Source organism: Gopherus flavomarginatus, chromosome 1 (assembly GCF_025201925.1).
Source record: "Gopherus flavomarginatus isolate rGopFla2 chromosome 1, rGopFla2.mat.asm, whole genome shotgun sequence".
In the NCBI taxonomy this organism is placed as follows: Eukaryota; Metazoa; Chordata; order Testudines; family Testudinidae; genus Gopherus; species Gopherus flavomarginatus.
Window position 1 is genome coordinate 42,052,431 of NC_066617.1, and position 15,619 is coordinate 42,068,049.

General features: G+C 40.5%; 1 protein-coding gene across 5 annotated transcripts in view; it reads right to left on the bottom strand.

The window, feature by feature from the left end:
* PLXNB2 (plexin B2) overlaps positions 1–15,619 on the bottom strand; it is a 344,581-nt gene that overhangs the window by 92,943 nt on the left and 236,019 nt on the right. For all 5 annotated transcript variants that reach the window (XM_050936011.1, XM_050936012.1, XM_050936008.1 and 2 more), the window contains 3 exons: positions 3,790–4,906; positions 1,855–2,037; positions 492–614 (listed from right to left, as the gene is read on the bottom strand). In XM_050936011.1, coding sequence (XP_050791968.1) covers positions 492–614; positions 1,855–2,037; positions 3,790–4,906 — 1,423 coding nt within the window. The remainder of the gene's footprint in view (positions 1–491; positions 615–1,854; positions 2,038–3,789; positions 4,907–15,619) is intronic.

Here is a 15,619-nt window from a genome sequence, read left to right on the forward strand (position 1 = left end):
GACTAGAAACCTTTTTTTTTTTAAATGAAAACTAATATTCTTGCATTCTCTTTTGACTCCAGCAGTTGGGTCTTTGAGACCAAATATCCCGAGACTCACCATTAAAATCATAGACTTGTCAACACCAGAAATTTGATTTACACCCACTGCCCTTGGTTTTACAGTCACCCGCCTTCCACTTGCCCAGCTGCTCCTCCCTGCTGGCATGAATGCAGAGAAAAGAGGAGCTGAAGCAGGCAAAGGAAGGAGCAGACAGTAGCCACTTTATCTCTGCCCTGCCTATGCCCTGAAACACATTTTTGCATTTGTTGGCTACTAACTGCGCCCTCGTTAGCTGTAAAGGCACATATATAGACATAAATGGAGAGGTAGCTGAAATCATACCAACTGTGAAGACTCATGAGAATAATTGTGAATTATAAGAATCTCTTCAGATATAGTCGCACACCTCAAGTTTTACAGGCACCTTCCCCAAAAGTAAGATACTGTACCTTGGTTGTGGTCATCACATACAGGTTCTCTTGGGTAGCATCAAGGACAAGGTCATTCTTTACAGGTTTGTCTATTTCAATGGGAACAGAGCTGTATTCATTTGCAGGAGTATTCAGGAACACCTATTTAATGAAAGACAGGTGCTTAACGCTGCTACTTTATTATTTCAATTTACTTTTAATGAAAATCCTGTGTTTGAGTCTCTCAAATTTGTGTGTTTGAGGAAAACATTCTAATTTAACGAAACGTACTTCAAAAGCAGTAAACAGATCATGAGGCATGAAATGAAACCTCCCTCTATTCTATGTATTTCATACTTGTATTGATTTTTTAACCAACTTATATTATTTAGACCAGTCAACTTAATAGAGTCTCTACTTCATGCCTTTGCACCTGAAACATGTTCATGTTGGTTATTTACTCTTATATTATCCAATGGAGTTTACTATGAATTTCTAACTATATGATATATATGGCTATCATTAACATTCAAGCAAAATATTTTTGCAGGGCTTCCTAAGTTAAAATGATCCATAACATTATATGTATGAATGAAGGCTCACCTCTACCCTAAAACTCAACCTATAGTCACAATTTACAAAAGCCTGGTCTATAGCCCTCATATTGCCTTTCAGATTTTTACAGTTAATGGAGGGCCAGATTATTATAGGATGAGAATGGAGGATTATGGTCATAAAAACTGTTCTTAAAGTAACTGGCCTTGAATGGAGATAAGACTAAAGATCTTTGCTGTGCTCACCATAAAAAGTGCTAATTAAATATATATGGTAGGCACACTATTTATTATCCTTACTAATGCCTTATGAATGAATGCAGTCTGAAATAGCCAAAACCTGATGACCTTTCTGTGCGCGCTGCAAAAGCCATGCATTTGGCAGGACTTTGGGGGAAAGCTGAAAGTGTATCTACACGGGCTTGTAGGAAGAATTAAAAGGGATAGTTTCCTGCTTTGATTTATTGGCAGGACTAGTTCATTCACTGTTTGTATATGTTTTTGTGTGTGTGATGCAGGATGGTTATAATTTGCAACTGTATGTTTAATTGTTAGAGCACCTAGTGCTGTTTGTGTTTTCTAACAGTTATTTTTCTTCTTTTTTCCCCACTGCTTTAAACATCATATGTGCTATACTAAATAAAACAGCACATTGGAGGAGCTGGAGAAGGAATTCAGAAATAGCCTATGTACTCTTTAAAATTCAGAATGGGAAGTGCAGAAAGAATCTACACCTGAAACTGCTTTACCTTTTAAAAAGTTAATTGTCTTTAACAGAGAATCATGCTACTGCCACAACTTGAAACATTTAAAACATGTTCTAGTCCTTTAAAAGTGGGAAACATTACCTTAAGAATTCTACCATCTGAAGTTCCTAAAAATGCCACTGTATGCCCATTTTCCACTGTCACGGTAACTGCTGTTAGATTCATCCCCTTTTTCTGTAACAGCGGCTTCCCAACAATGTTATTTGTGCTTCCCAAAGGGTATGGTAAGTGTTCAGAACCACAAGGGAAATTTTTGCTTGCACCCTAATAACGAATGGAGATATAGAATGATGTTAAACATTCAGATCAGTAACTCCTAACTCAGAGCACAATGCAACACTATCATCACAATATTACCCTACACAAGGATGATTAGTTGAGAATTGTAGCGGTTTCTGTATCTTTTTGAAGGACAGGAAGAAAAGCAGAAGCATGGCTCCTCTCCTTAGGACAACAGCAAAGTAGATTGATAATTACAACTGGCCCAATATATCCCACTTTATAGGAGCGGTTTCAGATTGAAAAAAAAAAACCAAACCAAACCTTTGTTTCTATTTCCTTAAGAAGATATAAAAAGATATTAAAAACTAACCAGTTTGTACAATAAAATAAATAGGCTTTATGTATTTGTTGAACCATAAATACCTGCCATTTAAAAATGTGACTGATCTGTTCACACTATAAAATGGTATATTTAAACAGATTTTGGTTTATCAAGTTAGTGCTGTTGGCAGAAGAGGTACAGTATAGGCAGATTCTGTGCAAGCTTCCCCACATCATCCTGCCAATGCACTTTAACCCTGACCTGGAGAGACTACCTTTAGAAGAAGGATGTTTTTTTTCCCCTCTATGACTGTTCATACATTAGCCTTTCTACTGAATCTGGTATCACAAGGTTGCCAGATAGCTACCTTTTTATCTTTAATCCACTCCTTCCCCTCCTTAAGTGATGCCAAGTCCTGGTCACCATGCAAAATTCCTAAATTTCATTCTCATTCTGACAAATCCAGACACCACAATAATCAATACTTCACTCAGTAGATCTTTTTGGCTTCCTAGGCAAACAAAGCTGGGAGTGTCGCAGAAGCATCACCCTAAACCCCAGGAGCAGGGGGAAAGGAGGAAGGGAATATTTTGGCTAGCTAGACTGAAGTCTCTCCAGACAGTGAAGCAGTGTTATTGACAGGCTCTGAAAGAAAAGGGTGACCACCATTATATGGAAGTATTAAGGGGCAAAACATGGTGGTCATGGCTTGGACAGAAAAAATATGCAGACCTCCTTACACTCAAAAATTAGAGTCCAGTTGAAAAACTAACATTAAAAACGCTAGAGCACCTAAAAAAACAACAGTTTCAAGGTTTTTAAATAGCATTTGAAAATTCATAGATTCATGGATTTTAAGGCTAGATGGGGGGAGGGGAAGGATAGCTCAGTGGTTTGAGCATTGGCCTACTAAACCCAGGGTTGCGAGCTCAATCCTTGAGAGGGCAACTTAGGGATCTGGGGCAAAACCAGTACTTGGTCCTGCTAGTGAAGGCAGGGGGCTGGACTCGATGATCCTTCAGGGTCCCTTCCAGTTCTATGAGATAGTGAATATAAATATATGGAGATATACCTCATGCATTACACCAGCTATGGAATTTCACCCAATAGTTTCTATATCAGAAGGAATACTTCCCTACTGCATAAAATAACTTTGTTGAGCACAATAGCTTGTGACTGAATTAAAATGAATCTTTCAGGAAAACATCCAACATCAGTTGGAAGGCTCCAAGTGATAATGGCTTTACTACTTCTCTTTGGTGAGCTGTTCCAATGTCTAATTAATCTCTTTAAAAAATAAAATTAAAATTGGAAATGAGATGCAATCAAACTTCCAGTCCCGTGATCTGATTATGTCTTTGCCCAATATATCAAACAGCTACCCAGTATCAGATGCTTTATTAGATTTCCTAGTATTTTATTTCCCATCACAGTAAGTCTTAAACAGAGCCTACAGTTGAGGTTCACATTACCTCTTGCTGTGTTCCACATGGCTGTGATCCTTCTGCTAAAAAAGGTTTATAAAACCTTTCTTGCACAGTTTTAGTGTAGCATTCTTCCCGATATTCTTCCATTTTTTCATTGAGGTGTCTCAAGGAAAACATACACATGGCTGATTTGAGAGAGCCATTGTCTTTGTTAAATTTGCTGAAGAGCGCAAGAAGCACTTTGTCACCTGATGGGACAGTACTACTCTCCTGTCCCTCTTGGGCTATGCTCTCAGCCAACTTTTCTCCTGGGGTTGTGACATAGACAGAATGACAGTGGTCATAAGTGACATTATCAACTTGACAGCTTAAGCCCATTTCAAAGTAAGAATAGTAGTGGGCATCACGTTTGCACAGACGTGCAATTAGTGTTCGGTTACTAAGGGGCTGTTTCTCCTGCTGATTAAATATAAAATAAACATATTGATCATATTCAAAGACTGCCACAAACTGCTGTGTGTTTGAGGAGTGATATACTGACTTAATAGCTGTAGAGTCTGTATAGGTTTCAAAAATGTCTTTCCCATCCTCACTGTAAAGCTGCCTAGTGCTAATTATTATCCCATTATCATTTGGTCCATTCCCTTTTCCAACAAACAGCAGTCGTTTTTCGTCCAAGGAGGTGATTAGTCCCACAGTTGACACAGTCTCATCGTTACTTGCCACAAAGGACTTTTCCCCACCACTATCAACATAATAGGTTACATTTTCTATGTTCTCCAGTTCCCTGATAGCACAAATTCCCTTAAAAAGGCTCCCACACACAATAACTTTTCTCTCTAGTTTATCCAGCAAAAGTAACTTGTTGAAATTGTTAGTCTGTGTTGCTTCACTGCACTGACTTTCAATGGGAGGGGTGCACTTTTTGTTATCCTTTTTTGGACCCGTTTCTACAGACATCTGTTTCTTCAGGTCTTTTGTAAGTTGATGCAGGTAATTTACTGCTCCTAAATAGACAGTCCCGGTATCGTTATTCACTGTAAGGTGGTTTAACTCTGTGGGACTTTCAAAATGCAGTTTCTTAACCTTGAATCCACAGCTGACACAAAGACAGCTCAAAATGCTCAATGTCCAGATCCATAAAGCCATTTCTATGTAACACCTAGAAGGGAAAGAGAAAATGTAAAACATGGGGAAAATACAGTTTAACCTAACTTTAGTAACCTTAGCTTTAAAAATACTGATTTATAACCAAATAACCCCAGTAATTCTCAGAGGTTTTCTGAAGAGTGTTCTATGAGGTCAATAGTCTTGTGGGAAAATGTGATGGTGAGTTTGAGTATAGTCACATGACTGGTAATCCAAAGGCCATCAAGGAAGTCAGGATGTGTGGTAGGAAGGAGAAGAGATGCTGCTTTGGAAGGTTTTATGTTCTGTAAGTCCTTTTACTGGGCTTGTGAACATAAGCAAGGAGCTTCAGATGGATGCTGTCTAGTGTGGGGTTTAATTTAGATAAAAATCTAAACAAATACAAAACTTAAGAATTCAGTTTTATTAAACAGCAGAATTGTGGGAGCTTTCAGAAAGTTTAAGTGGCAGCTAAAAATCATATGGCAACTTCTTTGAAAGTATAAAAAGATCAAACTTTTTATATATCCAGTAACTCTAAATGCAACATAACACAAAGGATTTAATTTTTTCCATTACATATTAACAATGATCTTTCTAGCTAAAATGTTCACTGAAAGTTACTCGATTTTATTGCTTCTGTGAGGCCCCTTCCAGACATTTGTTAGTTGAGAAGCTGGTGAGTTGGAGAAGGAAAGGAAAGAGAACTGGAATACCTGCATTAATCCAAAGAGCAACAATCTTTATCACGCCAGGAAAACCTTCTAATGGATTAAAAGTTATAGCAATCATGCTAAATTTCTTGGGGGAAAAAATAATCCATTAGCTTCATTACTTTTCAGTAAAGTACATTGGTGTTTCAGCATATAGAAATTAGCTAGTATCCTGTTAAGTAGTTTGTGAGCCCTCTAGTGGTGCGCATTGTGTTCTAGGTTCTAGAAACCATCCAGACTTCCGATATCTAAGTAGCTAAGCGTTGCTTGTTTGTAGACAGTAAACAGTTATTTGGGACCCAATTCTGTCCATGCGATATCTTCATATTATTGCTGCTGTTAAAGAGCCAAAGCAAGTACCCATCTCATTTCAGAACTAGACTTTCAAAGCTAGTTTTATCAATTCCTAATTGCATGAAAAGCAAATGCCCTGTAGATACATCCAGCTTATCTTCCAATAACTTTGAGAACTAGATATTTGTTACAGCAATTCCTAGGGTGCAGCGCTCCTGGAGGCAAAAAGCCAAGCCACCTTTCTTAAGATGGCCTCCTGGGGGAGGGAACGTCTGAGGACTGTCTCTCTTTATTTTTAACCCCTCTTACTCTGTCTCTCCCTTTCCCTAGTCCACCTGCTTGCAACCCTGCTCTTAACAATGACTTGGGAAACAGCTGTTTGTATGCACACTGGAACCTAGCCACCAGCCTGTCTGCCTGTTCAATGAATTCAAGCACACTACAGCTACAATGGAGCCTGAGGTGTTTCAGAGACAGCCTATACTCCATTGCTTATCACAGCACACAAATTCAGCAGGAGAGCAGAATGACAGATTACACTTGGGCAGTGTTGAAGCTCAGCACAGAGGCAGGAAGGGGGTGGGGATCTCTGCAGCAGGTAGGGAGGGACTGGGAAGTATTTTGGGACCCACAGAAGGTTAATTATGGAGAATCGCTCTGGGTGACTTTGGCGCCAGTCTACATACAAGATAGCACCAACATAAAAAAACCCCTGGTTTTAATTTACACTCTGTTTATTGAAGTGCCAGTCTGTATGTGATTTTTATTTTGATTTAGCTTAAATGGCTTTAAAAAGGGTGAAAAAAGTAATTTAAGGCATTCTTAATCCAAAACAAGAGAGACTGCCCACACAGAGTCTTATACCAAAACAACAAAAAGCATGAATTAAAAACCAATGTAGGTAGTTGGTGACAGTTTGCACAGACAAGCCCCTAGTGCTTATATGTTAGCCCCTGTCCCCCTGCCCCTTGTTTAGCAGAGAGAGCAGAAAGCCAAACACAAGGACAGTAAGTAAATCTGGAAGGGAGGTACGGGGGACACTGGCAGAGCAAATGGGACTGAGAGGGCAGTATTGTGAAGCTGAAGCACTCAGAAATCGAGAATCAGGCCCCAGAACATCATGAGTGTCTTTAAAATCATGAGATTTAAAAAAAAAATCTGGATTCTTGTATTTGCCTGCTTGTTTGCAATCCCTTAGTGCTTACATTTTCAATCATTTCTTCATAACCATGAGGGCAAGACACTAAAAATGAAATCTGACATTTCTCACACAAATTAAATAAGTCTCCAGAATATGGAGCATTAAGGAAAACCACAAAATATCATGATATTAACAAAAAATAGTAAGAGTTGGCAACTTTGTGTGGGTGAAGAGAAAAAGGGCACGATGAAACCATGAAGTGGAATCTACCTTCAACTCTTGCTCATCGGCCAGTAACAAATCATTACTCCTATACTCATTTAGGGACTGATCCAAAACCCTGTGTCTTCACTGACCTTTCAGTCAGGACGTTGACGTTTTAATGGAAGCTGCTGTACTTGTAGGAGTGTCAGCTAGTGTGCAGAATAAGCCTTAACTTTTAAATTTTCCTGTGATTCCTGATGTCTGTCATAGTCTTAACACTCAACTTTGTTTCTTTAAATAAAATATCAAATTTTAATAGTATACAATCTGTCCTAACTAAGTAAATTGCTTTTAGAATTGTCTTGAAACTTCTATTTCAAAAGCTAATTGCATCTGAACTTTTAAGTAGACCAGCTGATTGACTGAAATGATATTAATGCTCTCTGAAACCTAAGCTGGTGTGTGCTTTGACCTATGACACTTGGGCTGGCTTCCCAAACATGGAACATTTTGCAGACTTGCAAAAGTTAAGTTCTGATAGTGGGGAAAGGAAAGCATGCATGATCGGACAGGTAGGTATAAGGGAAAAAAAACACACAGGCAGAAATCTGGCAAACAAATATGAACCAGTAACTCTTCCTTTGAAAGTTAATCATGTGACTGTCTAGTGCCTGCCTGATGGGGAAAGGACTTGGAAAAACTATAAAGAATCTCAAGTCAAATCTGAAAGATCTGGGGCTGTGAAAAGAAATGGGTCAGCAGAAGAGAGAAATAATTTAAAACAAAAAGTAATCTTACAGGGGAATGCCTTGTGGGAGGTGTAAGCCACATGAAGTGCTAAAGCCGAGTAAAAAACTGAAAAAAAACCCATATCCCTGTGCCAAAACAGAAGTTAAAGTTGGCAGCAATAGCAAACTCCATGGTGGAGGTGAAAGGAAATTGCCTGAATCATCATTTGCACTGAAGAGCAGACCCTAAAAGTCAACATTCAGTCTGCAGAAACCTTTCAAGCTGGGAGGGAAGAACTTTCCCCGAGACAGTATACCGTTTACTGTGCCCAAGACTCACACGCAGGGGTGGCTCCAGGCCCCAGTGCGCCAAGCGTGTGCTTGGGGCAGCATGCCGTGGGGGGCGCTCTGCCGGTTGCCGGCAGGCAGCTCCAGTGGACCTCCCGCAGGCGCCCCTGCGGAGGGTCCGCTGGTCCCGCGGCTCTGGTGGAGCATCCGCTGGCATGCCTGCGGGAGGTCCACCGGAGCCGCGAGACCAGCAAGTGGCAGAGCGACCCCTGCGGCATGCTGCCGTGCTTGGGGCGGTGAAATTGCTAGAGCTGGCCCTGGCTCCAGGCACCAGCATGCCAAGTGCGTGCTTGGGGTGGCAAGCTGTGGGGGATGCTCTGCTCGTCGCTGTGAGGGCGGCAGGCAGGTTGACTTCGGCGGCATGCGTGCGGAGGGTCCGCTGGTCCCGCAGCTTCGGCAACTCCCGCAGGCGTGCCGCCGAATCCGCAGGGCCAGGGACCTCCCACAGGCAAGCCGCCGAGGGCAACCTGCCTGCAGTGCTTGGGGTGGCAAAATACCTAAAGCCACCCCTGCTCACACTGGCATTTTGAATAATCTACTAATTCTAATCTCTCTTTATAGTCTCTGTATTTTCATGGTTCTAGGCATAGACAAGGATGTCGTGGGAAGGATTGCTTTGCTCAAATAGAATGATTAGGTCTTTTTTAGACCTAGTGTAGTTCAAAATAATAAAAAAGAACGAAAGAGAGACTAACCCCAATCCTATTTGCCAAAGGTCCTGTTATGGGCCAAATCAAGCAGTTACACTAACTGTAAATGAAACAACAGAAGAGGCAGTGTCAGCTTGCCTCTTGATAACAGGGTGACCTCGTATACCAGAACAGGTCCCAGAATTATACCGCATTCCTGATGAATGCAGACTTCAATGCATGCCATGAAGTGTAATGAAACCTTGTGCTCCTCTACAGCGCTATTACCCTCTCTCCAGACCTCAGAGCAGCTCTGTGCTATCTTATTTGGAGAAGACTCCTCTCCTCTCATGTCCCCACCATTCCCCAGGAATTTAGTGTTTCGATCCAAACAAGCCATCTCCCCTCCCACATTTTAGTGATGGTCACCTTGTTTGTGCCATCTTCTTATCTGCAATGAGCTAGAGAAGCAGGCTTACTCTGCTATAAATTATAGCTAAAATAATAATCATATCTAATTCTATATCTAGCATATAAGGACAAATCTTAGGACACAGTGAATGCAGATAAACTCAGACTCATTTGTTTATTCCTGTCCCACTGGAAAGGCAATGTATATAAAATGATACTGCCCCTCAAGCTTAGCAACCAGGAGCCAAGAAGTGACTTTACTTACTGGATATCCCTTAAGGAAAACTGCAGCAATTTTTTATGCCAGTCTAGGGTAAATTCTGCCCTCAGTTAACACCCACGTAAATCCATTTATGTCAATGGATTTGTGGAGGTACAACTTAAAGGAGAACTTATCCCTTTAAGAGCTGGATATTAATTGAATTGAAATGTAGGTATTAGAAAGGGAATTGGTTAGAAATACCTATCACTGCTCTGATCTCTCTATATGGTGCTCGTTAGGGGCTGGCACCCTAACGATACGGGTACCATACTTCCAAGCAGGGGGCTATGCCTCATGTTATGCATCAAGAGGAAGTATGGCCCCATTATAGCTCTCTGGACTGGGATTTAGGAGCTTTGGGTTCAATTCCCAGGTCTGTCAGACGTCCTGAGTGATAACTTTCCCTCTCTGTGTAACCAGGGGGGAGGGGAATACTTGCTGTCTCCCACTCTTTGTCTGTCTTGTCTATTTAGATTGTAAACTCTTCGAGCCAGGGAATGTCTCATACTGTGTATGTATGTACAGCACCTAGCACAACAGGGCTCCAATCTCAGTTGGGGCTTATATATGTTTGGATATAAATATCAGTATCAGGATAACAACAGTTATAATCTGTATTAGGAAGAATCACTATGCTTGAGAAAAGTCAAGTCTTATTAGAAATCATTAAAAAAAAGTTTTTCCAAAGCAGTTCAGCTAAATTATATAAATTAAAAGTTTCCAGTTAAATTAACAAAAATAATGTGTACATGCCATAAAGTTGGGGTTTTTTGGCATTCATTTTTTTCCCCCAAAGCAGTAGGGCTAGATTATCTCAGACATCCATGTGGTTTAACATTCCAGCTTATATTCACTGGCTTCATTTTTTCCCTAAGAAAACAGTAAACAAAAATTAAATGTGCCATGGAAAAGTTCCAAAAGTTAAGTCCCCGTGCACTTCTAAAAGTTTAGTTCTGATCAGGCACATTAACTGAAGACTTACATTAACAAAAAATGAACAAAATAAAATCAGATGTGCTGTAATCATCTCACATGAACTCAGCTTGATATAGCAGAATCCTTCTAGATTTTATTCTCTATTTGTGTTATGGCAGCACCTACAGGACTCAACTGACTTGGACTGCCTATTGTGCACCATTGACAATTTTAAAATCAAGATCAGATGTTCTTCTCAAAAACATGCTCCAGGAATTATTTTGGGGGAAGTTCTATGGCATGCGTTATACAAGAGGGAAGGCTAGATGATCACAGTGGTTGCTTGTGGCCTTGGACTCTACGAATTGTGCTAGGTAATTGTATAACACAGCAAGAGAGAGTTCCCTGCCATGAAGAGTTTTATGTTCCAACCAAACAAGCCAGAAAAGGGAAAGGGAATATTACCATGTCCATTTTACAGACAGGGAATGGAGGCAGAGAAATTAAGGCTCCAGTTCAGCAAGATATTAAGCACCATATTCAAGACATCTTTCAAGAATATTCAAGACATTCAAGCACCATCATGAATAATTTTAAACACAGCCCCTGGGATTATTCACATGCTGAAAATTAGACGTGTTTAAGTTCCTTGTTGTATCAAGGCCTACCTGTTTTGCCCAGAGACATGCACTAAGTGTCACTTATTTAGCACCTGATCCTGTGAGGTGGGTGATGAATACCCAGAACTCTTACTGAGTTCAGGGAGCACAGCACTACACAGAATGGGGGCCAAACGGAGGCTAAATACATTGCTTTTTTCACTCTCAAATTCCTGCCTCTCATTCCCTCCCCTCCCCTCCGGCAATACTATTAAAACCTCCTCTTGCCCAATTTGTCAGTCAGAATTAAGTGAATTGCAAAACTGCTTTCTTTTCTAAACCATCTCCTCCCCTCCACTCCCACAACACACACATCATGCAGGAGCTACTCTTATTCAATTAAAATTCACTTTAAATCCATTTCTTTTATAAGGGGGAAAATCTGATATGGCAGCAATAAATTATAGAATGAAAACCATTTGCGAAGCACTTTACATACATTGTTAAAAGCCTCAAACTTTTTAAACAAAAAAAGAGTGGTGGTGGTCAATTTTCAACCCCACCAGCTGCCAGCAATGCTTGGAGACAAAAGGAAGTGTTGTAATATTAGCAAGCAAAATTGTTTAAAAGACAAAGTAACTGGATAATATACACCTTGTTGCCATTTACAAGCAACACGAGATCCCAGAAGTCAGGTGTAGGGGAGGGCAAGTACAGTACTTGGGAAGCCACATTGTTAAGCTGTTTTTAACAATGGCAAGGCTAACCATCACCCCCCTCTCTCTCTAATTGGATCAATTTTAATGATCTGAGTACATAATTATATGCTTTTATTAAGAAAGACCAAAAACCTGAAAGTATCAGTCAAGTCCTCAACAGACAGAACATTAGAACTTCCATAATCCATACTCAGACACTGATCTTCAAATTGCCTTAATGCTTCTCTTGTAATTATCCCGAAGAACAAGTCTAGCAGCATTTATATAAAGTGATGCCTATAGGGTGTCTTGCAACTTCTCCTCTGACCTTACCCAATCACTTTCTGAAAGTATCTGCATGAGTCTTGAGCCCCTCACCCATTCTAAAATGATGTCTCAGAAACACTATCCCTTCCATTTTAAGAAATGGAATAATCCCAACCACTTACTTTCAGGGTTATTTGTGGAATGTTTTGCTTAACCCTGTAATCACGCTGAACTAAACTGTGGTAATGAAGTCTGACACACAAAAAATTTATTTGGAGGTTTTCTTTCAAGAGGACGTTTGCAAACCTGGGCTGATGTGGTTTTAGGGTAAACCATACAAATGATTATGGTTTCCTATCCAGAAACCAAACCTCAAATGTTCACTGAATTTAATTTTGAGTTTGGGGGGCTTTCTGAACCTGAAACTGTGTGGGGAAGGTCTAGAGTCATGAATCCATGAAGATCACATTTTTTGGGGAGGAGGAAAGAGATCCCACAAATTCCTGCAAAATGATGTTACCAAGTTTCTCCTGTTCTATCTTTTGAGGAACATCATTCATTTTAGTCCCAAAGTTACTTACATTCCACACAAAATTTGGCATTTCTTGCACTTTTAATTGTTGAAAATTATTTACAATCAGAAATGAACAAGCATGAAGCTGAAGTTATCATCAGATCATTAAGATTAAATGAATGAATCGCACAGCAAGTTTTCTACATGAATAATTTCTGTGGTACCCATGTTTTGGCATTTGTACAAAGTCATCCAGAAAATTTCTATGGATTTTTGGAGGGGAGCGGGAGGGGAAGGAGGCAACTACCTAACCTACAAGGTGCTCTAGGCTTAAACGGTGTATAGATTTCCCACAAGTTCAGAAGCAGCGTCATTTGGATACTGAAGCTAGTCATGCTTTCTTAGAAAACTAAACAGTAAAGTTTCTGGATTTTCACAATACGTTTTTCACAATTTCCAAGAAAAAAACAAAACACAAAACAACGGGAATTTCATCCAGTTTCCCATAGCTAAGACAATTACTCTAAGCAGTACTCTCATACACAAAGGCACCAGTAAGATACAAGACCGTGTTAATTACCAGTCACAAGCGAATCCCCTTCTTAAAAAGCGTTTGGCTACCTGAACATAAAGAGATTAAAGTTTTCTTAAGATTTAGTCATCCAGGCATTAACAATAGCAGTGTGAGGGGGCTGGGGCACATGACTTATGAGGAAAGGTTAAGAAGAGTGAAGAGGGATTCGACAGCAGCCTTCAGCTACCTGAAGGGGAGTTCCAAAGAGAATGGAGCTCAGCTGTGCTCAGTGGTGGCACATGACAGAACAAGGAGCAATGATCTCAAATTGCAGTGGGGGAGGTCTGGGTTGGATATTAGGAAACACTATTTCACTAGAAGGGTGGTGAAGCACTGGAATGGGTTACCTAGGGAGGTGGAGGAATCTCCATCCTTAAAAGTTTTTAAGGCCTGGCTTTACAAAGCCCTGGCTGGGATGATTTAGTTGGCGTTGGTCTGATTTGAGCAGGGGGTTGGACTTCTGAGGTATCCTCCAACCCTAATTTTCTACGACTTTATGACACACTTGCATTTGGGACTCCACAGATTGCAGCTGATGGGGAGGAAGCAGCCAAAGCAGGGACAGCTACATTGGTGGGAGAGGGGCAAAACAGGGCTCAGTTGGGGCCCACCATTCCTCCTAACAACCCCATGGACCCACAGTGGTGCTGGGGACAACTCCTCACCCCCTCTCGGAGCACTATGACCCACATAGCAGTCAGGGAAATCAGCCACAGACTGCAGCTGGTAAGGGCTGAAATAGCCAAAGTAAGGACCTTCGGACATTCAGAGAACTTTCTACAATTCTGTCTAAACTCTCTCTTCCCTGTACTGATTGGCTGTTTGCTCTGAGCTCTCTCGTTCAGTTTCACTTCACACCTTCCCCTCCCCACTCTTCATTTAGTTTATCCCCACCTCAGAAGTAACCCCTCCCAACCAAAATGGAACAAATATGCTGTCTGCTGCCATCACATTGTTCACTCTGCTTGTGTGTTGTATATCCTTTCCCCAGACTGCATCAGTCTCATCTATTTAGATTGCAAGCTCTTTGAGGCAGGGACTACCTCATACCCTGGCTGGCCCTGAGGCATTACTGTAATAAACATGATTGTAAAACCTAACTGTAGTCAACAAGAGTTGTGTGAGAGCTAAAAGGTCTGAGTGGAGTAGTTTGCTGGATCAGAGTCCATATGAATAAATTATATCATTACCTCAAAGCTGATGAATGTATTTTTACATTAGACTGGCCCAAATCAAAATCCTGCATCCAAACACACCTGAACTCCAGAGTATTTAAAATTCTAATCCAGATCCAAATTCTGACTTGGACCAATAAAGGGGCAGAGGGAACTCTTATTTTTATAGCCATCAACTAATTAGACACAGGAAACATATCCATGGTTAAATATTTTGCACTCTGATTAAAGAATTTCCACTGGCCTGTTGTCTTTGCAACTGTGATGCTGGAAGACCAGATGCCAGCACATGCCAAAGACCCAGGACTTCATTGAACACTGACAAATGCATAACTGGAAACCAGACTGGCTCATCTGTGGGTTAGTAAATAGATATTATAACAATATGTTTAGATTTTTGCATTTATGAAATGCTTGTAGGATGCTGCATGTATTAATCCTACTTACCATATATACTCAGTCATTAGGTGGTTTGTTTATAAGCTGACCCCATCAAGATGGTTAGGTAAAAATAGCAAAAACTGTATGACCCTTTCATAAGCCGACCCTATATTTCAGGGGTTGGCAAACTTTGGCTCCCGGCCCATTAAGGTAAACTTCTAGTGGGCCTGGACGTTCTGTTTACCTGGAGTGTCTGCAGGAATGGAGCCCCTCAGCTCCCTTTGGCTGGGAACAGCGAACCTCGGCCAGACGGAGCTAAGGGGCTCCATGCCTGCAGACGCTCCAGGTAAAAAAAAGACAACGTATTAGATATTCCAATTCAATGTTTCCACAGAGTTGAAAATCATCAAATTTTGGTGTAGACCCATTTATAAACTGACCCCCGCTCTTTGATGCATCACATTTTTACCAAAAAGATTCAGCTTATGAGAGAGTATATACGGTATATCCATATCCCATGGTATAAAGTCATATTGAGTGTTTGCATTGTAATCCTCTGTAACTGTGTAACTCAGTAGTTCTCAACCTTTCCAGACCACTGTACTCCTTTCAGGAGTCTGATTTGTCTTGCGCACTCCAAGTGTTAGCTCACTTTAAATACAAGATCAGACATAAAAACACAAATAGGTCACAGCACACTATTACTGAAAAATTGCTTACCTTCTCATTTTTACTGTATAGTTATAAAATCAATTGGAATATAAATATTTATTTACATTTCAGTGTACAGTATATAGAGCAGTATAAATGTCATTGTTTGTATGAAATTTTAGTTTGTACTGACTTCTGTAGTGCTTTGTATGTAGCCTGTTGTAAAACTAGGCAAATATCTTG